We start from the raw sequence: 24,311 nt of genomic DNA, 5'->3' as shown, positions 1-24,311 counted from the left end.
GCACCTATGTTTAGTAGAGCACAGGTTCTCAAATTCTGTCCTCAGGATCCACAGGTGGTGCTAATTTCACTTGCGATTCTGTGAGGAGACCTGGAAAACATGCACTGTGGACAGTTTGTTTTCCAGGTCTCCTCACAGAATCACAAGTGAAATTAGCACCACCTGTGGACAGGCCCTCTGAGAGCCGCAGCGGGCCCGGGTAATAGGGGGCATGGCCTAATTGCGGGAGGCGTGGCCATGCCCCCTTCTCCCCCCCCCCCCCCAAAAAAAAGTTTTGCAGCGCTGCTGCGTGCTGGAGAGGGGGGTGCTCTGGGTCCCCTCAGCCCTGCTCAAAGCCAGGGGGGGCACGATCAGTGTGATCGCTCCCCCCCACAGGCATAGGAGACTGCTGTGGCTGCTGGTCAGCAGCCACGAGCAGTCTCCACTGCAGCTCAGCACACGCTGTGTGCATACTATAGGGACCTGTGAACCAAACGCCCATATACTAGCAATGTTGTAAAATGCCTTCACCAGTAGAGAAGGCAAAAAATAAATAAATCAGCAAGACTTACAATTTGCCTTTTTATGTTATAACTATTTGGCCTCTATGAATTAGCACAATTCATCTCACTTCATAGACAAACTACTTAATATGATAAAATGTTAATAAAATACAAACTTTTCACCACAACTTTTTAATGCACCTCAAAAGCAGAGGCACTCTGGAGTGTTTTATTTGAAAAGAACACATGCATTATTTGTTACGAACAATATAAAAACAGTACAGTCTAATCTCTGATTGAGAAAATGAAATGGAATATACTGAAATACCTCATATAAACAAATGAAAATATATTAATAAGATATAAATCTTCATATATAATGTGTACCAAAGTATTGCCATTTCACGGCTGGAGGAGGCCATATTTATAGCACAGACATCCGGCCACAAACACTGTACCGTGGAATCTATCATGAAGCACTGGTGTACGTTAGACAGCACAACTGGAGGCTAAGACTCTGGAAGCAATTTTAAAAAAATAACAAAAATGATAAAAATGTGAATACCTTAAGAAAAACATGAACTTTCAGTAGTTTAAAAAAAAAAAAAAAAAAAATTGGAGTTCTCAAAATCACATTAAAAAAAATCCCATAAAAAAACAAAGTTAAAAAGCACAATGAAACCTCCCACATAAAATAATTCACAAAAATCCTAAAGCAATGTACAAATATCTAAACACTGGGATCAACATTAGACAAGTCATGCTGGTCACTATCCATCCTCAAGGTTTGTTTATTTGTCCTGTGAACAGCACCGCACCTAGAAGGAAGAAAGAGTCCATTATATGCTACAAGTCCTACAGATATTTACCATTTATACACAGATACGTATGAAAGGTTAGTGACGTTTACATCAATAGGTTACTTGGGATTCATACCATTTGTGGTTCTTAATCCCTATAGGGACTAAAGAATAAATTTACAGTGAAACTACAAAATCAAAATGTAAAATGTGCAGACTTTATTTAATCTAATCAGCTAAGTGTCTTGAAAAATTCCCCAAAGTACAGTAACTTCCAGAGGGCCTGATTCAGAGCCGCTCGTAAGTGGCCGCTCGTTCGCTATGAGCGATGTTCGCACAACTGCGCATGCGTATGGGTCACTCTTAATGCACTTGCGCAAACCAGTCATTGCGGTCGGAAATCGTGCGCTCGCAAAACAGCGAGGGCCTGCTAATTTGAGTGACAGAATGAGGCGTTTGTGGGTGGTAACAGGGGAAGGTGCTTGAAAACGGGGAGTGGAGATCCGAACGCAGGCGTGCCAAACGGTCAAAAAAGGGCGTTTGATGGGAGTGCATAATTAGTAAAGGAGCGTCATCGACCACGTCACTTGGTTATCTTTTAGCCTGAACTGCTCGCAGTGATTGCGGGAAGTAAAACCTACCACAAGCACTGCAAGCAGTTCAGACGCCTTTCGATGTACTCTATTAATCTACTAAATAGTGGAGATGACGTATGATGCGAACGGCCAGGGGGCGTCTTTACAAAATAGTGAGCGCATGTTTCGTTCGCTCAGACAGAGGCGTCAACAGACCGCAAAGAGCGAGCGCTCAATTTAAATAGCCGGCCCCTTTTTCTGAACGACCGTTCGCAAATAGTGTCCGGCTCTGAATCAGGCCCAGAGTCACTTCCAGCATACAACAAAAATACAGACTGGTTGCAAGTCTAGTCATCGCTTAAACTGGTCATACATACTACAATTCTCGGGGCAATCCGCAAGATATCCGCGGATCGCCCCGATAATTGTAGCATGGGTGTAGGCGACCAAGGGTTAAATAATGCTCAGTTGGGCATGCCGGATTGTCCAGCATGCCCGTCCGACGCGATATTTAAGAGGTAAACTGTCGGCCGCATCGGGCAGGGTATGCCCAGCCGCGGCAGACAGACATTTCCTGTGTTCCTTCCCATGGAAGAAACAGGGAAATGTCTCCTCCCCCGGAGGCGGAGCGCGGATGTCAGGGCTAATACACTGTAATCTCACAGTGTATGCCGCGGACATCTGCAGCTGGCAGGCTGCCAGATAAAATGTCTCAGTCTGACAGGCATTTTACCTTGACATGTATGCCCAGATTTACCCTCTGCCACAGTATAACTCCTGATTTGTAGCAATGTGAACTTCTAAATCTATAAATATCATATCAGCCTTTAAGCCTTTGTTTAGATCTGACAGTTCTAGCAAAGTCAGACAGCAGGGTCGGATTAGAGAGGGGGTGCAGGGGTAATGCCCAGGGCCCCCCCACACATGGGGGTTCCCAACACTGCAGCAAATATTGCCCTGACCTGGACTGCTCCAGTCAGCATCAGAGTATATTACCTTGCATGACGTCGGCTGCCAGTTAGTGCAATCAAGGCAAGGCAGTAAGGGGCATAGTAGTAGCGGTGGGCAGGCGGACTTCAGGCAGGGAGATTGTCAATTCTATGGATGGGGTGTCAATTTTATTGTGGGTTTGGAAGTTTATTGGTGGGGGCCACCACAACTCAGTTGCCCCTGGGCCCCCACAAGCCTTAATCCAGCTCTGTCAGACAGACGTACAATCTCCTCACAATCCGAAAGAACAGTTTTTCTAAGCAATGTTCTTAACTTAATAGAATGGGTTATATTCTGCTGGTGGGGGGGGGAAACACCAGATCCACTAAAGGTGCGTACACAAGTAGCAATCTGCCAGCGATATGTCGTCGCTGGCAGATAGTAATGCACCCTCACTGGTATGCTGAATGATAAATATCAATCATCCAGCACACTACCAATTTACTGATAACTATAGCGACCCGAGATCTTTGATCGCGGGTCCCTATAGTAACTTGCTCGATATCGAGTAAGTTGACCAGCATGCACGGCTGATATCGACATCATCCATACGTGGCCGCGCATCGGTGATCGATGGTAAGTTGGTAGGGTCCATTTAAAAGAATTTGAAAGATATCGATATCGTTCAAATCGTTCTTTTAAATCGCTACGTGTGTACACACCATAAGTCTGCTCTATTTTGTGCGCATTTTTTTACCATAAGAGATCCTTGTAGGACTGCTGCGAGACTGTTCCATAGTTGCATTTCAGTTCTTCCTTATAAACTGCAGCCTTCAAACTCCCAGGCCAGTACAATTGTAACCTTTGGGTCCAGTTGCATGTGGCTGCATATTGCATGTACGTGTTTTGTAAGCCTAGACTATGGCTCTGACCACACAAATACAGTTCATGCACACGTTGGATGGGGTCCAGTGCGCAGCCACTCTGCCTGCTTTTGTCATGTCCAGTAGGACATCTCTGAACATGCCGATTGTGAAATGATGCTCAAAGTTCACCAATCAGTGATGGCCATCTCCACACACTGGTGGCTAGTTCCAGCCATTCAACAATCAGAGTGTGGGAATGCTGCATCAAGAGACCAGAGAGTTAAGTAATTCAGATGGGTCAACCTCAGATCTCACTCCTCATCAGAGATTAGGATGAGAGAGTCTCCAGACATCTGGAGTCTGTACAGTAAAGTCGCACAAGAACTAGGGTCTGCTTACTACAGCAACCTAAATTTGGTCTGTCAGAAGTCATCATTATCATTATTTCTATATAGATGGTTAGAATAGTGCAGTCATCTATACGCTACTAATTGTATATAAAGAACAATCTTGTGTATGCAGACTGAATCAAGACTTCTGGTCCATGTTGACACAAATCCATAGCAACTACGTGATGGGTTTATCAGTTGTACATCTCCCCATATCACAAAGGTGCTCTATTGGATTAATATCTGGGACTGCAGGACATTCACACTCTGATCTCATTATTTATTATGTTCATAGAACCAGCTTGAAATGTGGACTGTGTGACATGGGGCCTGAGATTGTTTACACCATTAATGGAATCCGGTTCCCCAGTCAGTGCTCAGGTCTCTGCTCTAATATTGTGGAGTGTCCTTCTCCCTCATTAGGTATATTCACTGCTCGTGTGTAGATATTTTAAAAGACAAATCATTACACATATATACTATAAATATTATCCTTCACGGAGCAATTTATTCAAAACCTTTTAGGATTATTTCTCAGTCCCAAATAAGTCCTATATTATGGACAAAGAATAAATCGCATAAGGATTGTGTAGTTAATCAGAATGACAACAGTATTTGTTATATTGTTTCGGTGCAAACTTTAAGGGAGACGCATCCATTTCACACGAATTTCCTGAGATTATATTTACACCATTAATGGAATCCAGTTCTCCAGTCAGTGCTCAGGTCTCTGCTCTAATATTGTGGAGTGTCCTTCTCCCGCCAAGCAGGGCTTCGGTGATGGCACCCACCGCTGTTCTCCAGACGCAGTCTCAGTCCATGGTCTAACACACACTAATAATGCTGTATTCAATAGCAGTAATTGCAATAATTTCCAAGTAGTTGTCACAATGTATTTGCTGTTTGTAATTCTGTAGCAATGTACCAATTTCCTTTGAAAAAATCCAGCTGGGCCAGAAGAAATGCATCAGAAGGTATTATACTGAGCTTTAATAGCTCGAGAACTGATTTATCCTTTTGTGCACGTTCCAGTCATTGCATCAGAATTACAAACCGCAAATACATTGTGACAACTACTTGGAAATTCTTGCAACTACTGATATTCAATACAGCATTATTATTATTATTATAGTGTGTTGGACTGAGACAGCGTCTGGAGAACAGCGGTGTGTGCCATCACCGGAGCCCTGCTTGGCAAGACACACGCCGGCTCCACCGTTTTCTATCAAACACGGACAAGACAGCGGTATAGTGATAGTGGTATGTGCTTTCACTGGAGCCCGAACTGGTAGATACAAGCAGTGAATATACCTAATGAGGGAGAGGAACACTCCACAATATTAGAGCAGAGACCTGAGCACTGACTGGAGAACCGGATTCCATTAATGGTGTAAACAATCTCAGGAAATCCGTGTGAAATGGATGCGTCTCATTTAAAGTTTGCACCGAAACAATACAACAAATACTGTTGTCATTCTGATTAACTACACAATCAGTATGCGATTATCCTTAGTCCGAAATAAATCCTATATTATATACAAAAATGATAAAAGGTTTTGATTGATAAAATTGCTCCGTGAAGGATAATATTTATAGTATATGTGTAATGATTGTTTTATATAGATCTCTATGACATGTTATAGAAATTTTTTATACGCATAAACAAATTGTTGGATAAATAAGAAAACAATTGTGTTTACTTCACCACTATAACGCTGTGTTTTCTAAAAATATTTCTTGTTATTTGGGTTGGCTGCCCATAGACAGCTGCTCTTAGGAGAATTCAGAAAAATATTTCCACCCAGCACCTAGGATCTCTGGGCCTGATTCAGAGCCGGTCGCACCATGTGTATGCAAATTGCGTAGGCAGTGCTATCGCACAGCAATGCATTAGCAGGCCCAGTGTTTCTTAGAGAGCGATCAGTGTATGCAGACACCCACCAGCCTGTTTTAAGATGCCCACTTGTGCACGTCATGTCCAGGAAGTGTATGCAACCATCGGTACATCGGATGCTATCGCAGCACTTGAGGTTGACCATACCCTGCCGTGAGCACTTCAGTTTAAAAACCAGCCAGGTGACATGTACTGTAATGCTGTCTTACTTATGCACACCTCGAAAATGCCGTTGAGATGCTCAGGCACGCCTGCATTTGCACCTCCATTCCCCCATTTTTAATGGCCAGCCCCTGTTACCACCTACAAACGGCTTCCCCTGTCACTCACTCTGTTGGGCTGTCTATGTGCAGCGAGCGAATGCATTGTGAACTTCGCTAAGGCATGCACATGGGCACACTGCATACCATCGGCAGCAGCGAGAGTATACATCTTAGAGGGCCTGATTCAGATCCGTTCGCTGTGTTCCGATGATTACACAGGTGAGCAATTATTGTTAATCTGCGCAGGCATCGGAGTTGCACTGCGCATGCGTGGAGCTTTATTACCAATGCCACTTGAAGTGAGGATTTATTTGCAAACTGATTGAAAGGCAGAAACCGTTTTTAGGAGGCAACAGGGAGGTAGTGACTCAAACGCAGGTGCATCAATACCATTTTCTGTGGTGTGTGTCTGCCCACAACTGATCTTGTACGTAGTTATTATGGCTCCGGTATCTCAGTTCCAACATACATTTTTGCACAACCACAGTGTTACTTAGAAAGCAGATTATCAACTGATCTTCGTCTTTGTACGCAGTCATTTGGATTTGCAAGGCGGCTGCGATATTTTCACACAGCATATGGAATTGCAGTCATGATGGCATTTGCATCCATCTCCAAATCAGGGCCATGGTGAAATATTCTATTGACAGCAGCCATTAGACTAGACTGGGGCCATAAGATGTGTCCTTCCTTATACACTCTTGCTACAGTCACACTAAACAACCCCTCTTGGCACCGCCAGGTCCCATGCGACTCTTCTAGTGCTGGGCATCTTTCGCCTGAAAATGCATCTTTGTTGCAACATGATGCAACTACAACGCACCAGGTCCGAGCATTCGAGGTCATTGTCCACCTAAGTCTAAGCTTATTTAGAATGTGAAACTGATTCATCTGCCGGGGCCATGCAATCTGCGTCCCAATCGCTGTCCATTGACTGGCTGTGGTAGTTTGACGGTGGGCAATTAGGCTGCGGTGCCTAGGGCACTGCGACCAGGGTCAGTGGCATCGCAGCACATGCGCAGTCCACCCATTGGACTTGTACGCAAACAGTCTGAATCATGCCCCAAATGTGCTATAACCAGCGCTATTCAACACTTCCTTTGAACCACAAAAAGTCTGAAAGCAGGTAATGTAGAGAAAAATAATTTATGTAATCTGAAAACATCTAACAATTTTGCCTTCACCATAATATTGTATGGCGAGAGAAAATAATTAAAATGTTCTTAAAAATAAGCGTATTTTTGTGAATTATCGTTTTCACATATTGGCAGGATTACCCTACCGGTATGTTTGCTAACCTGCGATGGCTTCGGTGGAGGCCTTAGGCTGCGCATGAGTACTTGCAAGATCTTGTGTAGGAGGTAAGAGAGCGCAGTAGCACTAGTCTGATGTGCCGAGGGTTTTGTATGGATTCCCGAAGGCAGAGTTTCTCTCCCTCACTACGGTGGGTGAATTGGTAATACATCTCTGCATTATTGCCTCCTGCTTTGCCTCGACAAGAGGCGAAGCAGGAAGAGCTATAGGAGCGAGACAAGTGCCACTATAGTACATCTGCCCCAAGGTTCTTTGTAGCCTCGGGCACTGCTCTTCTGCACACATTTCTGGCACCTACAGTAGATCAAACACTGCTTAATAACGTGAGTAAAATGAGTGATGTTTATTGTCGTAAATATCCCGACAATAAACGCACAAGGCTACAATGGAACCATTTGTTTAACTGAATCAGTCCCATAGATGTTAATCTGTTTTAGCCTACAGTTTTAATAAACTATAAAAACTTAATACATTGTCCAATAAAAACAAAACACACAAATACATACCTGTTGGATTATGCCTGATGAAAAACAAAAATGGTCTGTCCACTATAAACCAGGGAGGAGAAGATCTTGCTATCAAAATTGCAGCTGAAAATTACAAAGAAACCAGATTTACTTTTATCTTTGGAGGCGGAGCAGAAACGGTCAGCTTTCAATTTACATACTGTAACCAATCGGCCATCACTAAACTTCATTAGCCTACATTACAAAGTGTTTTACAAGTGTAGAGATAGCAATTGCTTGCCGAAGAACTGCGAGTAATAATTAAGGAAACCTTTGGATTTTTAAGCAAGCTCATAAATTATCCAGCAGATTCTGATGTATTCTATGGGCTGTACATGTATAGATGTGTCCCTCTATCTGGGAGGTGAGTACATTTTAACTGCAATGTAATGGTGTGCTGGGCATATACGCTAGTGTAGGGACCTGCAGAAAAACAAGGGGTCCATTGATGCTGGGCTGCAGGCTTAAATGCTTTGATCAAAGAATGATAAAATCCCCTTTTATTTGCTACACATATAGATTTGCAGTATATTATTGTTAGCGCTGATAGCAAAAGTTTTTCTGTTTTGTATACATTTATGGCAATAGTATTGCCACGCTGCTGGTACCATGTATGATATGGGTAAAACAGAGCGCGGGCATATTCCTTTTCGTAATATACATATACACACACAAACTGATTGGGTTTATCCTACCATCTACAGGGAGTTCGGAGAGTCCCTCCGCAATGACTGTGCTGAGTGAGTGACAGGCCAAAGTTCAAATAGGGGAGCCACACCAACTGCCAGCGAGTCCCGGCCGGCGATGTTTGGCAGCGTTTAGTCCAGATTTGAATTTTGTACTGAGCTGCAGCCCAACCTCTGGAGTCACCACTGTCTGGCGCACAGTCACTGCAGAGGGACTTGCCAAACTCACTGTACTAATCCCTCAATCTAGGGGCACGTTTACATTATTACTTATAGAATGACTTCAAAATATAGCATGGCATTTTGGCTTACTGTACTGTTACATTTGGGGGAGGTGATGATTAGGCAATTAGGGTGCTGAAACACTGGATCCCAGGTGACTGTCCCAGCCATCATTATTATAATACACATACCAATCATCATTGAAGTCTAAACACCTAGCCTTGGAATAGCCACATACAACCTTCTTTAAATGGTGTAAGGCAAATGTACTATAAGGAGAATACTGTATAGCCAAATTAATTGTAATTGCATTAAAACAGGTATTGAAGCACAAATAAAAATGTGAGATACTTGTTCCCCTGAATCACCACTAGATCTATAAATTCCATGCTTATTTTTTAAATGATACAAGACATTGGAATTTTATTACATTTGTTTATGAGCAATGCTTTTAATGGACAACTACCTTAAAATTTTTGTTTTAGGATTATGTGTTCTCATGATCGAAGGCTCAAACACTAAATCCTGCAAAAGCTGGACATTTAATGCTTTTGCCCATTTACCAAAGCACCCTTCTGGTTATCGTAAGTGAGAACTTACCAGGGACAGGCTGCAAGGATTCACTTAAATATTTTCTGTGCAAATGTTTATTATTATTTAGAACTTCCAGTCCCAGTGAGTATGCGGCGGAAGTTAAGCCAACCCGCGCATGTGCTCCCTGCCATCTAACTGGCCTGGCGAGCTGCAAGACTAGTTTACTGCTGCCCAGGTGACTTTCTTGATGAATGCCCGATATATATCTATATTTTATATTTATTATATATAGATTTTTTTTCTTGACCAGTCTTAATACAGAGTCCACTTCAGTCTGATGTTTAATGTATTGTGGAAATGTTATCCGGATGACAGGTCAACAGTAAGAAGGTCTACAATTTATAGGTCAACAGGCAATAGATTAACAGGTACAATAGGTCAACTGACAAAATGGCAACAGGTTCGAATGCTCGATGCACCGATATGGTTGATTTAATCAACATTTTTAGGGTTAGGACAGGGGCGTTTTAAGAGAGGAGGGGGGTCTGTTTTAAGCCTCAGTTTGGGCCCCCTCTGTCAGCACACCAAGCCCGGTAGATTCTGGCCAGAATCTACTACCCGGATCTCTGGGAAAATGGCGCCAGCGCCTTTTTCCCGGGGACATCTTTTCTGCACAGGTCACCGTGAAAATTGTGGCAGACATTTTCCCAGTGATTTTTTGCTGCTCTGCAGCACCAGTCTGCGGAAAGGTAAGTTTTATTAATTATGGGTGCAGGGTGTGCGGTATGGGTCCCGCTGGACCCAGGGGCCCCATACACCTTGCACCCATTATCAGGCCCGCCAAGAGACGGGCCCAGGTAAAGGGGGCATGGCCTAATCACGGGATGTTAGGCCACGCCCCCTTCAGTAAAAAAAAAAAAACAGTTTTGCAGCGCCGCTAAGCGGTGAGCCCCCTCAGCCCGGCGCATAACCAGTGAGGGGCGCGATCAGCTTGGTCGCTCCCCCCACAGGCATAGAAGACTGCTGTGACGGCTACTTAGTAGCCGTGATGTAATGGTCAGGGGGGGGAGTGGGAGCGGTAATTAGTACCCGCCCCCCCCCTCTCGGTGCCCCTGCCCATTATAAAGACACCTATGCATTTGTTGGAGTGTTAGAGTTAGGCTGCTGGAGGGGACGGTTATACTTAGGCGCCAGGGGGAGGGTTGGGCTATGGTTAGGTTTAGGCACTTGGGGGAGGGTTAGACTTAAAATAAAAATTGCCATTTGTGTGTCCGCCATTTGTCCCTGTCAACAGTTTGTCCCAGACAACCTTTTGCAGTGTCGACCTTTTGACCCAGGCAACCATCTGGTGCCGACCTATAGATTGTTGACCTACTACCAGTCGATCTTTTATACCACACCCTGTGGAAATCATGTACATGAAAAAGTGCTGAAACCCATTCAATGGTTATTCATATTTATGGATACGCTAGGTAACCAGTATAGTACAATATTGGAGACACTGAACAACTGTTATACAAGTGAGAATCTGTGACACAGAAAGCAAAGCTGATATTTTCTGTGCATTACTCAAACGGTGCTAGAATGACACAAATTTATTAGATACGTTTTCAAAATGGACAGGTCTGCTAGAATGATCAGCCCAAAACCCAGGTTAGAGGGTTACAGGAATCTTACCAGTGGCTGCGGATGCCTTGGTACCATCCTCCTTCACTTCTATTTTAGATTTTTGCAGCATATGAGAAACATGAAGTTGTTCGGATCCTGATAATAGGAACAAAACCACTGTGCGTTATTACAGGAAAGAAGAAACCAATAGAATAGGAATATAATATAGTCGAGATCTCCACCAATATATTCTGCAGTGTTAAGACACTTTTTACACAAATTAAAGACAACTAATCTTAGTAGTGTTAAGTAACCTTGTACCTTATTTGTGCCATTAATTGATAGCCTCCAATAATTATTTGTAAGAGAATACATTTTCTGCTATAAAAACAAACTTCTAAGCTTTCCTGCATCACTAAAGTATAAATCCTCTGCATTGTATTTTCTAACAAAAGCAGGAGCTCTGGCTGTATTATAAGTTCTATTATAGTTAACAGGGAAGGGAGTCGCACTCCCCGCAATCAAATTAAAATTTATCAACAGAAAATCTTAAGGTATTAAAATGTAGGTCGGGAGCAATTTCGATAAATGTATATTTTTCCCAACAGAAAATGTAATAGCATTTCATAGTGTGACATTTCCTATAGTAAAAGGGGTGATCAAAACTGCTGTATCGGTCTTAGACATTAGGTGGCGCCAGAGTACATGAATCGAAGTGTGACCGACCTCTAAACAGCTGAAGCTCCCAGCCGATTAGAAATGTATCTTTTCAGGGGGAAATTACAGTACATATGGGCTTTTACCTGCAGCCCAATCTTAGTTATTCACTATTTTTTGAGTGGGCTAAAGTATGGCATGGATGATGGATTCTGCCATCAGTCGAGATAGTGTGACTTGTGGTTAAAACATCCAGATTTACTCTAACCCACAATAGTATTTGATCGCAAATGTGGAGAACTCTGTATGGGAAAAGTGGAGACCTATCAAGGCAAGACTACAACAATGCAGAAGTATATGCATTGTATTACAGTACCTTTGCCCTGGGCCTCAAGTGCAGCATTTTAGCATAGATGCATTTAGAGTGGCGGCATTGATCCACTGATTGGGTTGAGCGCTCAATACTGTATATTGGTGTAGTGTGCCATTGTGTATTATAGTGCTATTTTATATTTTGTTCATCCCATCTTTATTTCCTTGATTTTAGGCATGTAACAGTCATTCCTTATGAGGACCATAAGGTCTAGCATCAATAGAAAATGGGCTATCCCTGTCATGTGTCACTATGTATTTGCAGACTAGCAGGTGTGCTCAATGACCCCAAAACATCTTATGTCCACACCAAAAGTAACAGATGACCAATCAGATCCAAGGGGAGTGCAATAAGATTTATGGTAAGCTGGTAGCCAAGTAACCGTTAAGACACTTTAGTAGTGTGTATCCCCACCAACGTCTTGTGACAGCTTGTGTTTGCAGCTGCCGAGCTGGTCTACTTTGCTGACAATGAAGTAGTAAATGCAAAGAAGAAGAAAAAATATATATATATATATATATATATATATATATATATACACACATATACACACACACTTTATTTGCGTTGGCAATTTAATTCAGACCATGAAGTAGCACAAATACGCCATTGGGTATGATGGGCCTGATTCAAATTTGGGAATAGAGTAAGAAAGGGCAAGTAACAATGCATCCTGGTAAAACCATGCTGAACTGATTTAGAGATTTAGATTAGGGAGGGTTGTGTCCAAATTGAAACCTACATTGCAGTATAAAAATAAAGTTGTCCAGCATTTGTGGGCTACATGCAAAATCAGCCAGTACTTACCCTCCTTGCATTACTACATGGTTTGTCCAGGTACACAATTACTTGCTCTATGTTACGCAGACCCAATGTGACTTCTGGGCTTGTTCCAGCTTGCCTGCCATGGTAAGGGTGGATAGCAGTGATGTCCAGTATAACAAGTCTGAGTGGCAGAGATATTGAGGATCAGGAAGGAGCGTGAAGCTTTAGATGGGGTCGCATCATCATTTTATCATTGTATGTTCCTTGGTGGAATGAAAGTCTCCCTCGATAAATGGTAGATTGAGCAGAAAAAAATCACCCATGAGAGTGGAGTAAAGTCACATAGTGAACCTTGAAGGTGGTCAGATATTTGAGGCAGTATTGCTTCTCCCACTTTACATACATTTCCATGCACGTGTCATAGGACATCTAGGATGCATATCTGAATTTTCGCTACTAGGGCCTAGTGCCATGGGTGTATAGTTTATTTTTGCTCGTTCGGTACAGTGTGTTCAACATGAACCTTACTAACAGTTCTCCAGAGCCAATGGTCTCCAGTATACTGTACATATCAGCAGGTTGTGGTTCTCTAGATCATCTACAGTAGATACATTGAAAAACATTATTTTGTATTGTAGGGTCCAGTTGTTGCAGAGAAGACACTGTGCGGTCCATACTCCTGTCTTTCCAACCCGTGTGAGGCAATCCCCTTCAGTGACATCTGACTGCAGCATTGGTAGCCCGCCTTCTGAGCATTCTCAGGGGGTGTGGTATGCTGAGGGGGCTGCACAGCACCATCCGCAGCCTTTGCCATTCCCAATGCCTCCAGTTTCTTCTGTGCCATCTTGAGCTATAGAGGTTTTCTGAAAAAACTGCTTGAAAACATTTGTGGATCACCCGATCCGGATTTTTACCTTTTGTTAGTTTCTGGGATGAATAAGCTTTTTATAATGGTAGAGGTTCATTAAGTAATGCACTGCAAATCAGACCGCAGAGCTAATTCACTGCAGTCAGGTAGCAGATGATGGCACCGCTAATGTAGCAGAACATAGAAAGTTCTGAGTCCTAAATATTATCGTAGTGCCATTGACCAACACTGAATTCTTTTGACGAGTTACTGTTCTGGTATGTAAAGGGAGGACGTCTATTCAAACAGCATTTCTGCACCCTCTTCAAACGTCCTCCTAGCCTTACCCAGCCAGCTACAGTAGCAGCATAATAGTTTGGGAATAAAATGATTTTGAGGTATAAAAGTTATCCACATAGATGTGTTGATATCTTCTATACCCCACTTAACAGCAGTATGTTGTAGTTCGGTAAACGGTCCTAGAGGGGGTTATTCAACTGCAATCATTTGTGAAAGGTCTCATTCTTCAGTGGGCCAGGCAGCCCTAGTCCTTTATACAAAATGAGAGGACAATTCTTACATACAGTATATAGCATGTTATCTGAAAATTAGATACCAGAAAGATTTAGGCAATGTCGCTCAGACTTACTGGTTATCTTTGTGAAGTTGGCCTTAGAGGAGTCAAACATATCCGTAATGCCAAGGTTTTTAAGAGGTTCCTTCAGATTAGCTTCAGCCTCCACGGTGAACCTGCATAGGTACATTTCACATGAATAATAATAAACTTATCCATCTGTATATAATATACAGCATCCGCCATCTTTTCTGTACCCCTCCGCTATACACTAAAAACCATTAAATGCACAAAACAAAAAAGCAGTAATCACCATGCTAAATTATCTGGAAAACATTAGTGCATTGTGCCCTGCAATAATCCTCTAATACAGAAAAGGCAAAAAGCCTACAACGTCCGACACACAAAAACACTTTAGTCCATACAGTAATTTTGCTACATTTTGGTTACTGCTTTTATTTTTTATTCTATGAAGAATAGTATACCAAAAATATTTACGTAAGGATGCCTGGAAATAGAACTGTAGAAATTACAAAATAAAAAAAATAAAAATAATAAATAAAAATAATGTGAGACTGTAGCTTACTTGGGTAAAATCAGCTGGACTCTCTTGGGTGCCATAGTCATCCAACTTTGCAGGGTTTTTGTACTAATGTGCGGAATGATCGCATGGAGGGGTGTGCTTTCATCCGTGGGTACGGCCACCAACATACTTACACTTTCTCCATGGTAGGGTAGCTCTATTACATTGTACCACAGACCACTGGGTGTACTTGCAGAGCCTGAATTAAAAAAAAAAAAAAAAAATACAGCAATGCGTTATAATATAATGTACACCTTCTCCAACATTTAATCATTTGTAGCATTGAACTGCATGCAATCACAGAACAAGCATTGTGCCTATATATTTAAATATATATTTTACCTATGGGGTTTAATTACAAAGCGCAGGATTGTAAAACCCAACACTCCTGATTAGTGTTTATGCCAGATATTTAAAAGGGAAATGCTTTTACTAGCAAAGCACATCTAGTAAAAGCACTGCCTTTTTAAATATCAGCTGTAAACCAATCAGTAGCCCTTGGCCTGTTAAACTACCACAGGTTTCAATGCAATTCCATGCAATTTGGAGCTCCCAATATGTTTGACATAAAGGAAAACCGTTGAGTGTTTGAATTTACTTTCTCATAGGTGGCCTTAGGTGACCGTGTGCTGTCTGCTTCAAGAATGAAGGCTATGGGCGCTCAACTCTGAGAAAGATTTTTATTCATGTCAAACATTTCTATGAATATTATTAAGTGTACAACATCTGTGCGGTATATGGTGTAACTGTGGGACCCACAGAGTCTGGTATCCTATTAAAGCTTGGAATTAATATAGCAATCAGCAGCTCTATACTGAACCACTCATATGCTGTAGTGAGGCAATCGAGATAATACGTGATCAAGCAGGCGAAGGGTTTCTTCCGCTATATTGATTTATTCTAGAGCCTGAACAGTTTGTGGGTGATGTGCAAACAACTATTGCCAAGGAAGAGATGTTAATAGCTTATACAAAACACACATCAATAACAATATTTTAAATTGTATCACTGCTTCCAGTGCTGAAAGATTAATGGAAATACATGGCTGCACATATTTCTCCAAGCAGGCTTCATTATGGGCACATCTGCAGGCTAGTCATGCACAAGGCATATACCTCATGAAGGCCATGTGTTGTACAAAACAAAATCTAGGTATTGAGGAGTGACAGATAAAAGGTTTTCAATTATAAGGCTGTAGGGAAGAAGTCCGATCTCAACTTTGGCAAAGCCTTTGATATGCCCACATTTATTCCAATTATGAAGTAACCCCCATTGATATCTATAGAACTTGCATGAAAAACCTTCAGCAAAAAAAAAAAAAAAAAAAAGTAACCTACACATTCAATTATTTATATCAGAAACGGAATACTTACCACTCCTGAACAAAGAAAGTTGGGCCAGCATTGGGACCTGGTAGTTCTTGCCATCTGGACCATGGAAAGTGCGTTTTTTTGTGTTTTCTGGCTGGAAACGAGATTTCCAGAGACCCTTAAAATACAGTGCATTTACTACGACCATGCGCGTCATTGAGCCGGCCAACAACTCAGGCGAGAGTAGGGTCTCGATCATGCCTATAAAAGATATGCAAGAAATACATATTTAAAAACAAAAATGTAGTACATGAAGGTTAGCCACAGCCAGAATACCCCATTTATTTCTCCTTGCATATGGGAAGTATAATACAGTAAAAAAAACAAGAAGAAGAAGAGGAAGAAGAGGAGGACTATATGAAACCCTTGTTTTTAATAACTAGACACAAGCTCACATCATCCATTTGTAGTCTGGACTGCATCCAACTTTAAGTTAACATGAATATGTCCAGCTTTTCTTTGATTAGAAAAAAACAATCAGTTAATTTTTTTTTAATTTAGGCCCAGAGCCACATTGACTGATTAGATGACAACTATTGGGGAGATGCATCAAACCTTAGAGATAAAAGTACCAACCAAATCAGCATCTGTCATTTTTCAAACAAACAGCCTGCAAAACGGCAGTTAGAGAAAGTAGCAACCAATCGGCTAAGGTTCGCTAAATCTCACCATATACAATGCAACTGCAGGAAAATCAATCTGGCATATGGAGGAACAGCCCTCAATTTTTAAACCCTTAGAGGTTACGGGGTCTATTTACTAAGCAGTGTTAGTTGGGAGCTGATTGGCTGGCACCTTATCACTTTCTTATCACTTTTCACTCTGTCTCCTAACACTGCTTAGTAAATAGACCCCTACATGAGGAAGAGATAATGTAGCGGAGAAAGCAGAGTTTTGACATGTTGTCTATTAACAGTATTCAGTCAAATGTAAATGGCATCAGAATCCTGATTTACATAAGAATATGTTAAAAAGGCAAAGCCAAAACTATTGAAAACATTTACAACGAATTGCATCCAATGGCAATGATAGATGTCCCTGGCCTCCTGTGTGATTACTGAGCAGGGATCCCTTATCCAACCAGCACACACCTAAATTACCCAGTGTATAATACAGACTTGCCAACTCTCCCTGAATGTCAGGGAGACTCCCTGAAATAGCAGCAACCTCGCTGAAGAGTCTAGCAATCTCATTGGCTGTACCTTAGAGAGGTCCTCACACATCTGTACTTGAAACATTGCAGCCATCATCATACAGTTCCTTACTTTTCCGTTGCTGGGAATCTCCACATTACCATAGAGATTTTAGGCCCCAGCAGATCCATAAACGAATAACCTGGGAAAGGCCAGCAGTCGTGGGTGTGGTCCCCTGTTTTTCTGCAGGCCAGTCATAGTATGCATCTTAAAGACCTGTCCCCAGCCATACCAGTACCCAGAATATCTGAAATGCTTAGGTTTTTATTCTCCATTTATTTGGAAGACCACTTAAAATTAGAGATGAGCAGGTTCGGTTTCCAGAGATCCGAACCACCTGAATTTAGCAGATCAGAGTCGGATCAAAGCCGGCTCTGATGTTCCCGCCTTACTCAGATCTCTCAAATTGAGGCAAAACCACAGAGACGAAATCTCACAGATCAATGTAGTATATAAAGGGACCACGCGACGGACGCCATTTCACTCCGGGTGTGGAGACTGAACAGGGAGGGTGGGTAGTGTAGGGCTGGGAGAGGTGTTGGTGCTGTCTGCTGTGTCCTGGGCTGGTGTTGTGACAGCTGTCACTGTGCTGTCTGCTGTGTCCATCTGGGCAGTTGCTGATCCATCTGGGCTGTCTACTGTGTCCTGGGCTGTTCAAAAAAAAATAAAAAATAAAAGTGCCTTTTATATTTTTCTGTGTCTGTGTGCGTGTTAGGTTTAACCGCAGTACTGCACAAGATCCAGCCAGCAACCTAGTGCTGCCTGACTCCAATCGGGATCAATCTGGGCTCTGGGCCAAAGTTCTGGAGCTGAAAAAAAAAAAATGAAAATCAAATTTTTTTTTTCTAATAATGGTCTGTGTCTGTGCGTGTTAGACTTAGCCGCACAAGATATAGCAAGTCGGCAACGCAACCTAGTGCTGCCCGACTCCAGTCATCACCAATCTGCTCTGGGCCCAAGTTCTGGAACCGAAAAAAAAAAAAAAAAAAAAAAAAAGTGTCCTTTGTATATTTTTTTTCTGTGTGCGCACGACTGCACGTGTGTGAATTTTGTAACCACACCTTGGCTACACTATTGGTGCTTGTGACACTGCTTCAAGACCACAGAAAATATAGAGGGCTGTCACATGACAGGAGAGCAAGGCCAAGAACCACATGTTGTAGCTGCCGCCAGCAGTCAACTTCCTTGTCCTCTATGAAGGCCCATACCTTCAATCCTCAAGAGTATCCCAACCATCTTCTTTGCACAGTCCTCAACTTTATTAATAATTATATCAAATCAGTTTTGAGCCAGCAAGCTGGATGCAACCTTTTGGCCCTTTAACTAGATGGGGAAAAAAAAAAAAAAAAAAACAGCACATTTTATGTGATTGGATTTTTTTTTTTTTTCTTAAAAAAAAAAAAAATCCAAACACTAGATCCAAAACCAAAACAGGAAAACAAAAACACCGAAAGAAAATAAATCCAAAGCCAGATTCAGATCCAAATCCAAAACACGAGGGTCGACGCACATCTCTACTTAAAATGTAGTAAATTACATTTAATTTTTTAAAAAAAAAAAAAAGCGCTCATCAACAGCGCAGGTTCACCAGTTCACAGCGAACATCGGGGACTAATGGTCACACCGTGTTTTCAGGACTTGTCTACCAACCGTGAGTGCATTTATACAATTTGATGCCTATACTAGCGGGATTATCCAGTGTGCTAAATTGAGTAGTTTGCCCTATATAGGGAATACATTTAAACCTGCCACAGACTTTGCCTTGCCAAGGAGGCCTACGATCTGTCTGAACAGAGTAACTGTCCATATTTTAACCATCAGCTGTTTTTTTTTTTTTGTTTTTTGTTTTTTAGAGATGATACATTGTTATTTAACCATGGTTACATTTTGAAACATATCTTTTTCTCAGTGTATGTCCATTTGTGTTATATCTGTCTCCTAATATTCTACATGTGTAGATTTCTATATTTCCATTATTATCTATTAATTTTTCGGTTTTATTATGTGTTTTTTACTGATATTATAATACCTTGATATTCCATATGGAATCATATTAAACAGTGATTAATTGCAGTGCAATTCCTATATGTTTTTTTCTGGTTTACCTGAAGCAGCTTCTGATTCCTTACAGTCCCTCTCGATTACTGCGATCCATTGACGATGGACTATTAACAGTACCTAGAATCTCACGGAATTAGTCTGGGGGGGGGGGCGGTCGAGCTTTCACTTTTGTGGCTCCATCCTTTTGGAACTCACTTCCCCGCACAGTTCGAGAGACCTCCACTCTAGAATGCTTCTATTTTTGACTCAAGACTCACCTATTTACCCAAGCATTTCACTAATGTCCCTTGTTTAAGCTTATTTTGTACTGTAAATAAAAAGCACTTTGAGTCCTTTAGGAGAACAGCGCTATATAAATAACATTATTACTATTATTTATATGTTGAGCAGACTGATAAGCGCAAGTTAGCTTTTTAGGTGCCTTAGTAACTACCGGTCTGCTATCAACATTAGATGGTGCCATACTCTGACTAGAATGGCCATCAACATCCTTCCAGGAAAAATGCATTGGTTGTGCAAACATAGCATGCTGTGGACACCCCATCCAAGGAGGCATAGTGGGAGCAGACATACAATCCACAAATTGCTTCATTACCTGGGACAAAGGCTACCAAAGAAGACTTGTCCAGGAACAGAAAAACTGGACTGGTGAGGTGGCTCTTTATCACAGGCGACAACACATTTACCTTCCTTAATGTCCGGAGGGGGCAAATAAGTTATACATGATTTACATGAAACCATCACAGAGGGCTTCCCCTCCTGTATCCCTTTATCTTTAGACATGTTCAGTAAAGGAAATAATTGCAATGTTATGTGACAGCCTTCACAAAATCTAAAATGAATGAAGTAAAACCTCCACCCAGAGAGGATGGAGAGAAAAAAAAAAAGTGATTGTTATAATTGACAGACAGAAATAAGACTGGATACAGCAGCTAGCAGACAGTCACATACAATGCATATGTAATATAATTACAAGTGACTAAATCAACTACACAAAAGGAATGGTAGGATATAGAGCACTATATACCTTAACCAAGGGAGAGGTGTACAGAGAGACTGACCCAAACCCTCCTGAGACCAACAGCTACAGGGCACACTGAACGTGGACCATGAGTCTCATACACGTGGAGGGTAAGTGGTGCAACCCAGACGGGCCCAGACAGCAGTGGCATCTAACATCAGAAGCAAGGACTGACGTGCGATTCCCCGTAAGCGAGGAAAAGCCCTACCCGACATCTCCGTGCATTCGGTTGCAGTCCAGGTCGCAGCATTGCAGCTAGCAAGCTTAGCCGAGACCCGCCAAAATCACTAGCCCAGTTGCGGCCCGGCAAAGGTAGATTGAGTCACAGTATATGCGTCTTAATTCAGACGCTTAGTACTGCCAACCCAAAAACATAAAAGCTTAGAACTGCCAGAGCAGACCCCTATTATAAAGGCGTGTCTTGATCCTGCCGCACCAAACACAACTGAAGGCCTATGGCTAGGTATATATGGAGGAGGACCCAAGGATTCCTGAGAGCCAAAGCTTTAACTGTTTTGTGCCTGGTCTCCAACTATTATAATATCTACATGGTATCCTTGCGGATCCCTATGGACACATTGTGTAACAAACTATATAAATAATGATGCCACGTAATATATGAAACACACAAAGTAAATCCACTAAAAAGAAGTGCAATATAGTAAATGTAGGGAAGAAAAGAGAAACCTACACATAACCAGGTAATATATGGCAATAAAAATCTGCATTCGTTTGGAAACTGGAGAAAGCCAAGTTGAATAATAAAACCCCTCCACTAGTCTACTGTGCCAAGCATGAATCCAAATCCAATCTTTAGAGAATTTACAATCAAGAAGGAAAGTGCTTTATGCAAATAAGTGTTACATACCATTTATAAAAAATAAAAGTGAAAATAAAAACTGCTTATATTTCATACACGCTTCTCCCATATTAAAATATTCCCTGCATAAAAGCTCATATTAGTAAACCTAGCACATCTGTGTAATGCTTACCATTTGTTTCATTCTTTATCCACTGGTTGATCATCGAGGCGGCTGTGTTTGCGTCCTGGAAATCAACACTTCTCACTTGGCTGTGAAAGACTTCTTTATTCTTGTTAACAAAGGCTTCCTCCATTTTAAACCCGTTGTTGGCAAACAAAGCATTGGCTGTCGTGACAATATCTTTATTCTTTTTTGCTACTAGTGCCTTTTTGTTCTTCTTTAGTATTTTACAGACCGCTGTGCAGAAAAAGAGAAATCATTTTGCCTACAGAAGATCTAGGTTTTGGCAAGACAGTTTTAAATGTGACAGATTTGAATTTAATTCCATTATACGAGTTCTAGACTGAAAAGTTATTTGTTAGGCAAAAAAAACCAAACACACGACCACACTTACAGCTTGATCAGGAAAGAGAAACAAAGGAAGGAACACAATTAGCCGCGATAACTTTGTGCGTTCACTTTTCGCACAAGTTAATTTGAAAAGTAGTCTTTCGCCATTTGCGCAATAATTCGTGTTTTGCACGTGGTAAGCATAGGTGAAAATGAGGAAATTTGTCTGTACACCAAAAACTTATATAGGATAACAGTATAGTAGTCTATTAGTGGCCATAATAAAAGTAGTTGGTATCCTTACATTGAAAAAAAATGCATATACCAGCCATTTGACAGTCAAAAAACTACAAAAAGCAAGAGTTTTGTTAAAAAAAAAAAAAAAAAATCTACTTAAATTGGGGGTGCATAAAAATGCATACACTAATATATATTGGTTTAATTTTGAGCCACAAAAAAAAAAAAAAATCAAAATACACCTCTAACCCCTACCTGCAATCTTAAAAATTTCACCGCAAAAATTACAAATTAAAAAATGTTTTTTGCCCAATTGGTCATTAAGGAGGGTGTCCCTTTTTCTGAAACAAGTTCCGATGTTTTTACCTTAAAATATGGAGGATTTCCCAACTTTTCACCTGCTCAGGAGGTGCTGAAAAGTATCTCTTTAACACCAATGAAGAATTTTTGCGCATTAACTTAAAGGCTAATTGAAGAGTACTTTTATTTTTTCAGCACAAAAGTCACTTTTAAGCACTTTAAAAACACACAAAAACGGATTATCGCGGCTAATTGAATTCCCCAAAAGTGTGAGAATCGAAGTTTTGTTTCTGCACTACAGACTGATTCAAGATTAATACAATACGGGATAGGTGGCTAGTCTTTGCTCACACCCCATAGAGGTGTAAGGAAAAATTAGCAACAATATGCGCAAAAAAACGCACATTAAATCTCTCAGAATGCTGCTGTATCAGTTCCCTTCATATTTTAGAATAGCCCTTTCACTGTATTTTGGATAGGTTGACAGGTCTTCACAACAATGTAACAGTGATTTCTGTACATTGGTTACTCTTACTCTAAAGTGTACCTGTCAATATGTAGAAGTTTAACAACTGGATGCATACATCCTATAACCCATCTACCCTCAAAGTTACAAGAGGCAGACAAAAACGGACCATTCACTTTATACCGCATTGCAGTCGTCAGCTGCTTTTTCGTCTTGCCATCTGCTCCCAGCTGAAGCATGCCCAACACAGAGGCCACTCCGTGGGGAGAAATGACGACATTGTCATGGGGCTTGGTCTTCACCACCTGGTTAAACACCTGGATTCCAATATCCGACCCAAGTTCCTCCAGATATTTTTGAGTTATTTGAGACTGCACAGAGGTCAAGTACACCACTGTAAATAGAGCGAAGAAAAGCCTCTTCATGATCCTTAGACACTGACAAACACCTGAAAAATACAAACACAGGTTTTAAAACAGACAATTTTATAGATTTTTCTATTTAAGAAACACTCAAACATAGAATTATTAATTAATAAAGAGGGACATTAAAAATAAATTCAGCATAACGAAAATCTGTAGAAGTGTGAATGGCATCGATGAGACTTAAAATTGGAAATATCTTTGAAGAGGGGGGGGGGGGGGGGGAACACCAACACAAACCACTTGTCTAAAGTCCCCCATACACAGGGCGATTTGTATCAGATCCGATGGCACATAAGATTTCCCTTAAAATTTCTACCTTTGACATTCTGGGCCTGATTCAGACCCGCTTGCGAGTGCTGAGCGCTTGCAAGCAGGTCGATGGTGCCCTAGTGCGCATGCGCACGATGTAGGGAGCTCCGTCGGGCACATGCGCGAGACACAAATAACGACGGGGTAGCAGTCATTATGGGTCTCGCACCAAAGGGGGCGTGCCGTCGATGGTGATCACAGCACGCCCCCTTTGGTGGGCGTGGCTGCCAGACGGAGGCATTCCCATGGGAATGGAGCCAAAATCACTCCAGGGCTTGCGGTCACCGAGACCCTACTGTAGGGTCTCGTCGTAAGCCCGATGGTCGCGATGGTCTTGACCATCGCGACCATCATCATGGACGCTTGCATAAGCTGTGGGTGGTAACCCACAGCTATGCAAGCGTCCAAAAGGCCGCTTTGAAAAAAAAAAAAAAAAACGCCCTGATTCAGAGCGGGCGCTCGTTCAGAGCGTCCGGCTCTGAATCAGGCCCTCTGTACGATGTGTTTAGAAAAAGGTACGATTGTACAAATGACCATACGATCCGATGTATGGAGAGGTGTCACATTGTACTCGGTCGAAAGCTTTCAAAACCATTTGATCTACGAGGCCGATACACAACTGTGGGGACATCGTAATTGTTTAGAAAACTCAATTTTATTTTATTTTTTACACGATTAGTTAGGTTGATAGGTTACGATCAGTCAAAAACAGTCATATCGTATGAAAAATTGCCCTGTGTATGGGGGC

General features: G+C 41.7%; 1 protein-coding gene across 3 annotated transcripts in view; it reads right to left on the bottom strand.

Annotated features, from left to right (window-relative positions):
• Positions 1 to 668: 668 nt before the first annotated feature.
• SERPINE2 (serpin family E member 2) overlaps positions 669 to 24,311 on the bottom strand; it is a 64,071-nt gene continuing 40,428 nt past the window's right edge. For all 3 annotated transcript variants that reach the window (XM_088472107.1, XM_088472106.1, XM_088472108.1), the window contains 8 exons: positions 22,999 to 23,277; positions 21,506 to 21,733; positions 16,242 to 16,439; positions 14,872 to 15,067; positions 14,361 to 14,461; positions 11,139 to 11,225; positions 8,020 to 8,103; positions 669 to 1,300 (listed from right to left, as the gene is read on the bottom strand). In XM_088472107.1, coding sequence (XP_088328233.1) covers positions 1,263 to 1,300; positions 8,020 to 8,103; positions 11,139 to 11,225; positions 14,361 to 14,461; positions 14,872 to 15,067; positions 16,242 to 16,439; positions 21,506 to 21,733; positions 22,999 to 23,254 — 1,188 coding nt within the window. In that variant the 5' untranslated portion in view covers positions 23,255 to 23,277 and the 3' untranslated portion in view covers positions 669 to 1,262. The remainder of the gene's footprint in view (positions 1,301 to 8,019; positions 8,104 to 11,138; positions 11,226 to 14,360; positions 14,462 to 14,871; positions 15,068 to 16,241; positions 16,440 to 21,505; positions 21,734 to 22,998; positions 23,278 to 24,311) is intronic.

This window comes from Taudactylus pleione, unplaced genomic scaffold (genome assembly GCF_031769625.1).
Source record: "Taudactylus pleione unplaced genomic scaffold, aTauple2 ptg000120l, whole genome shotgun sequence".
Classification (NCBI taxonomy): domain Eukaryota; kingdom Metazoa; phylum Chordata; class Amphibia; order Anura; family Myobatrachidae; genus Taudactylus; species Taudactylus pleione.
The sequence above is the reverse complement of the archived record's forward strand: the minus strand, read 5'-3'. Positions and strand labels throughout refer to the sequence as shown.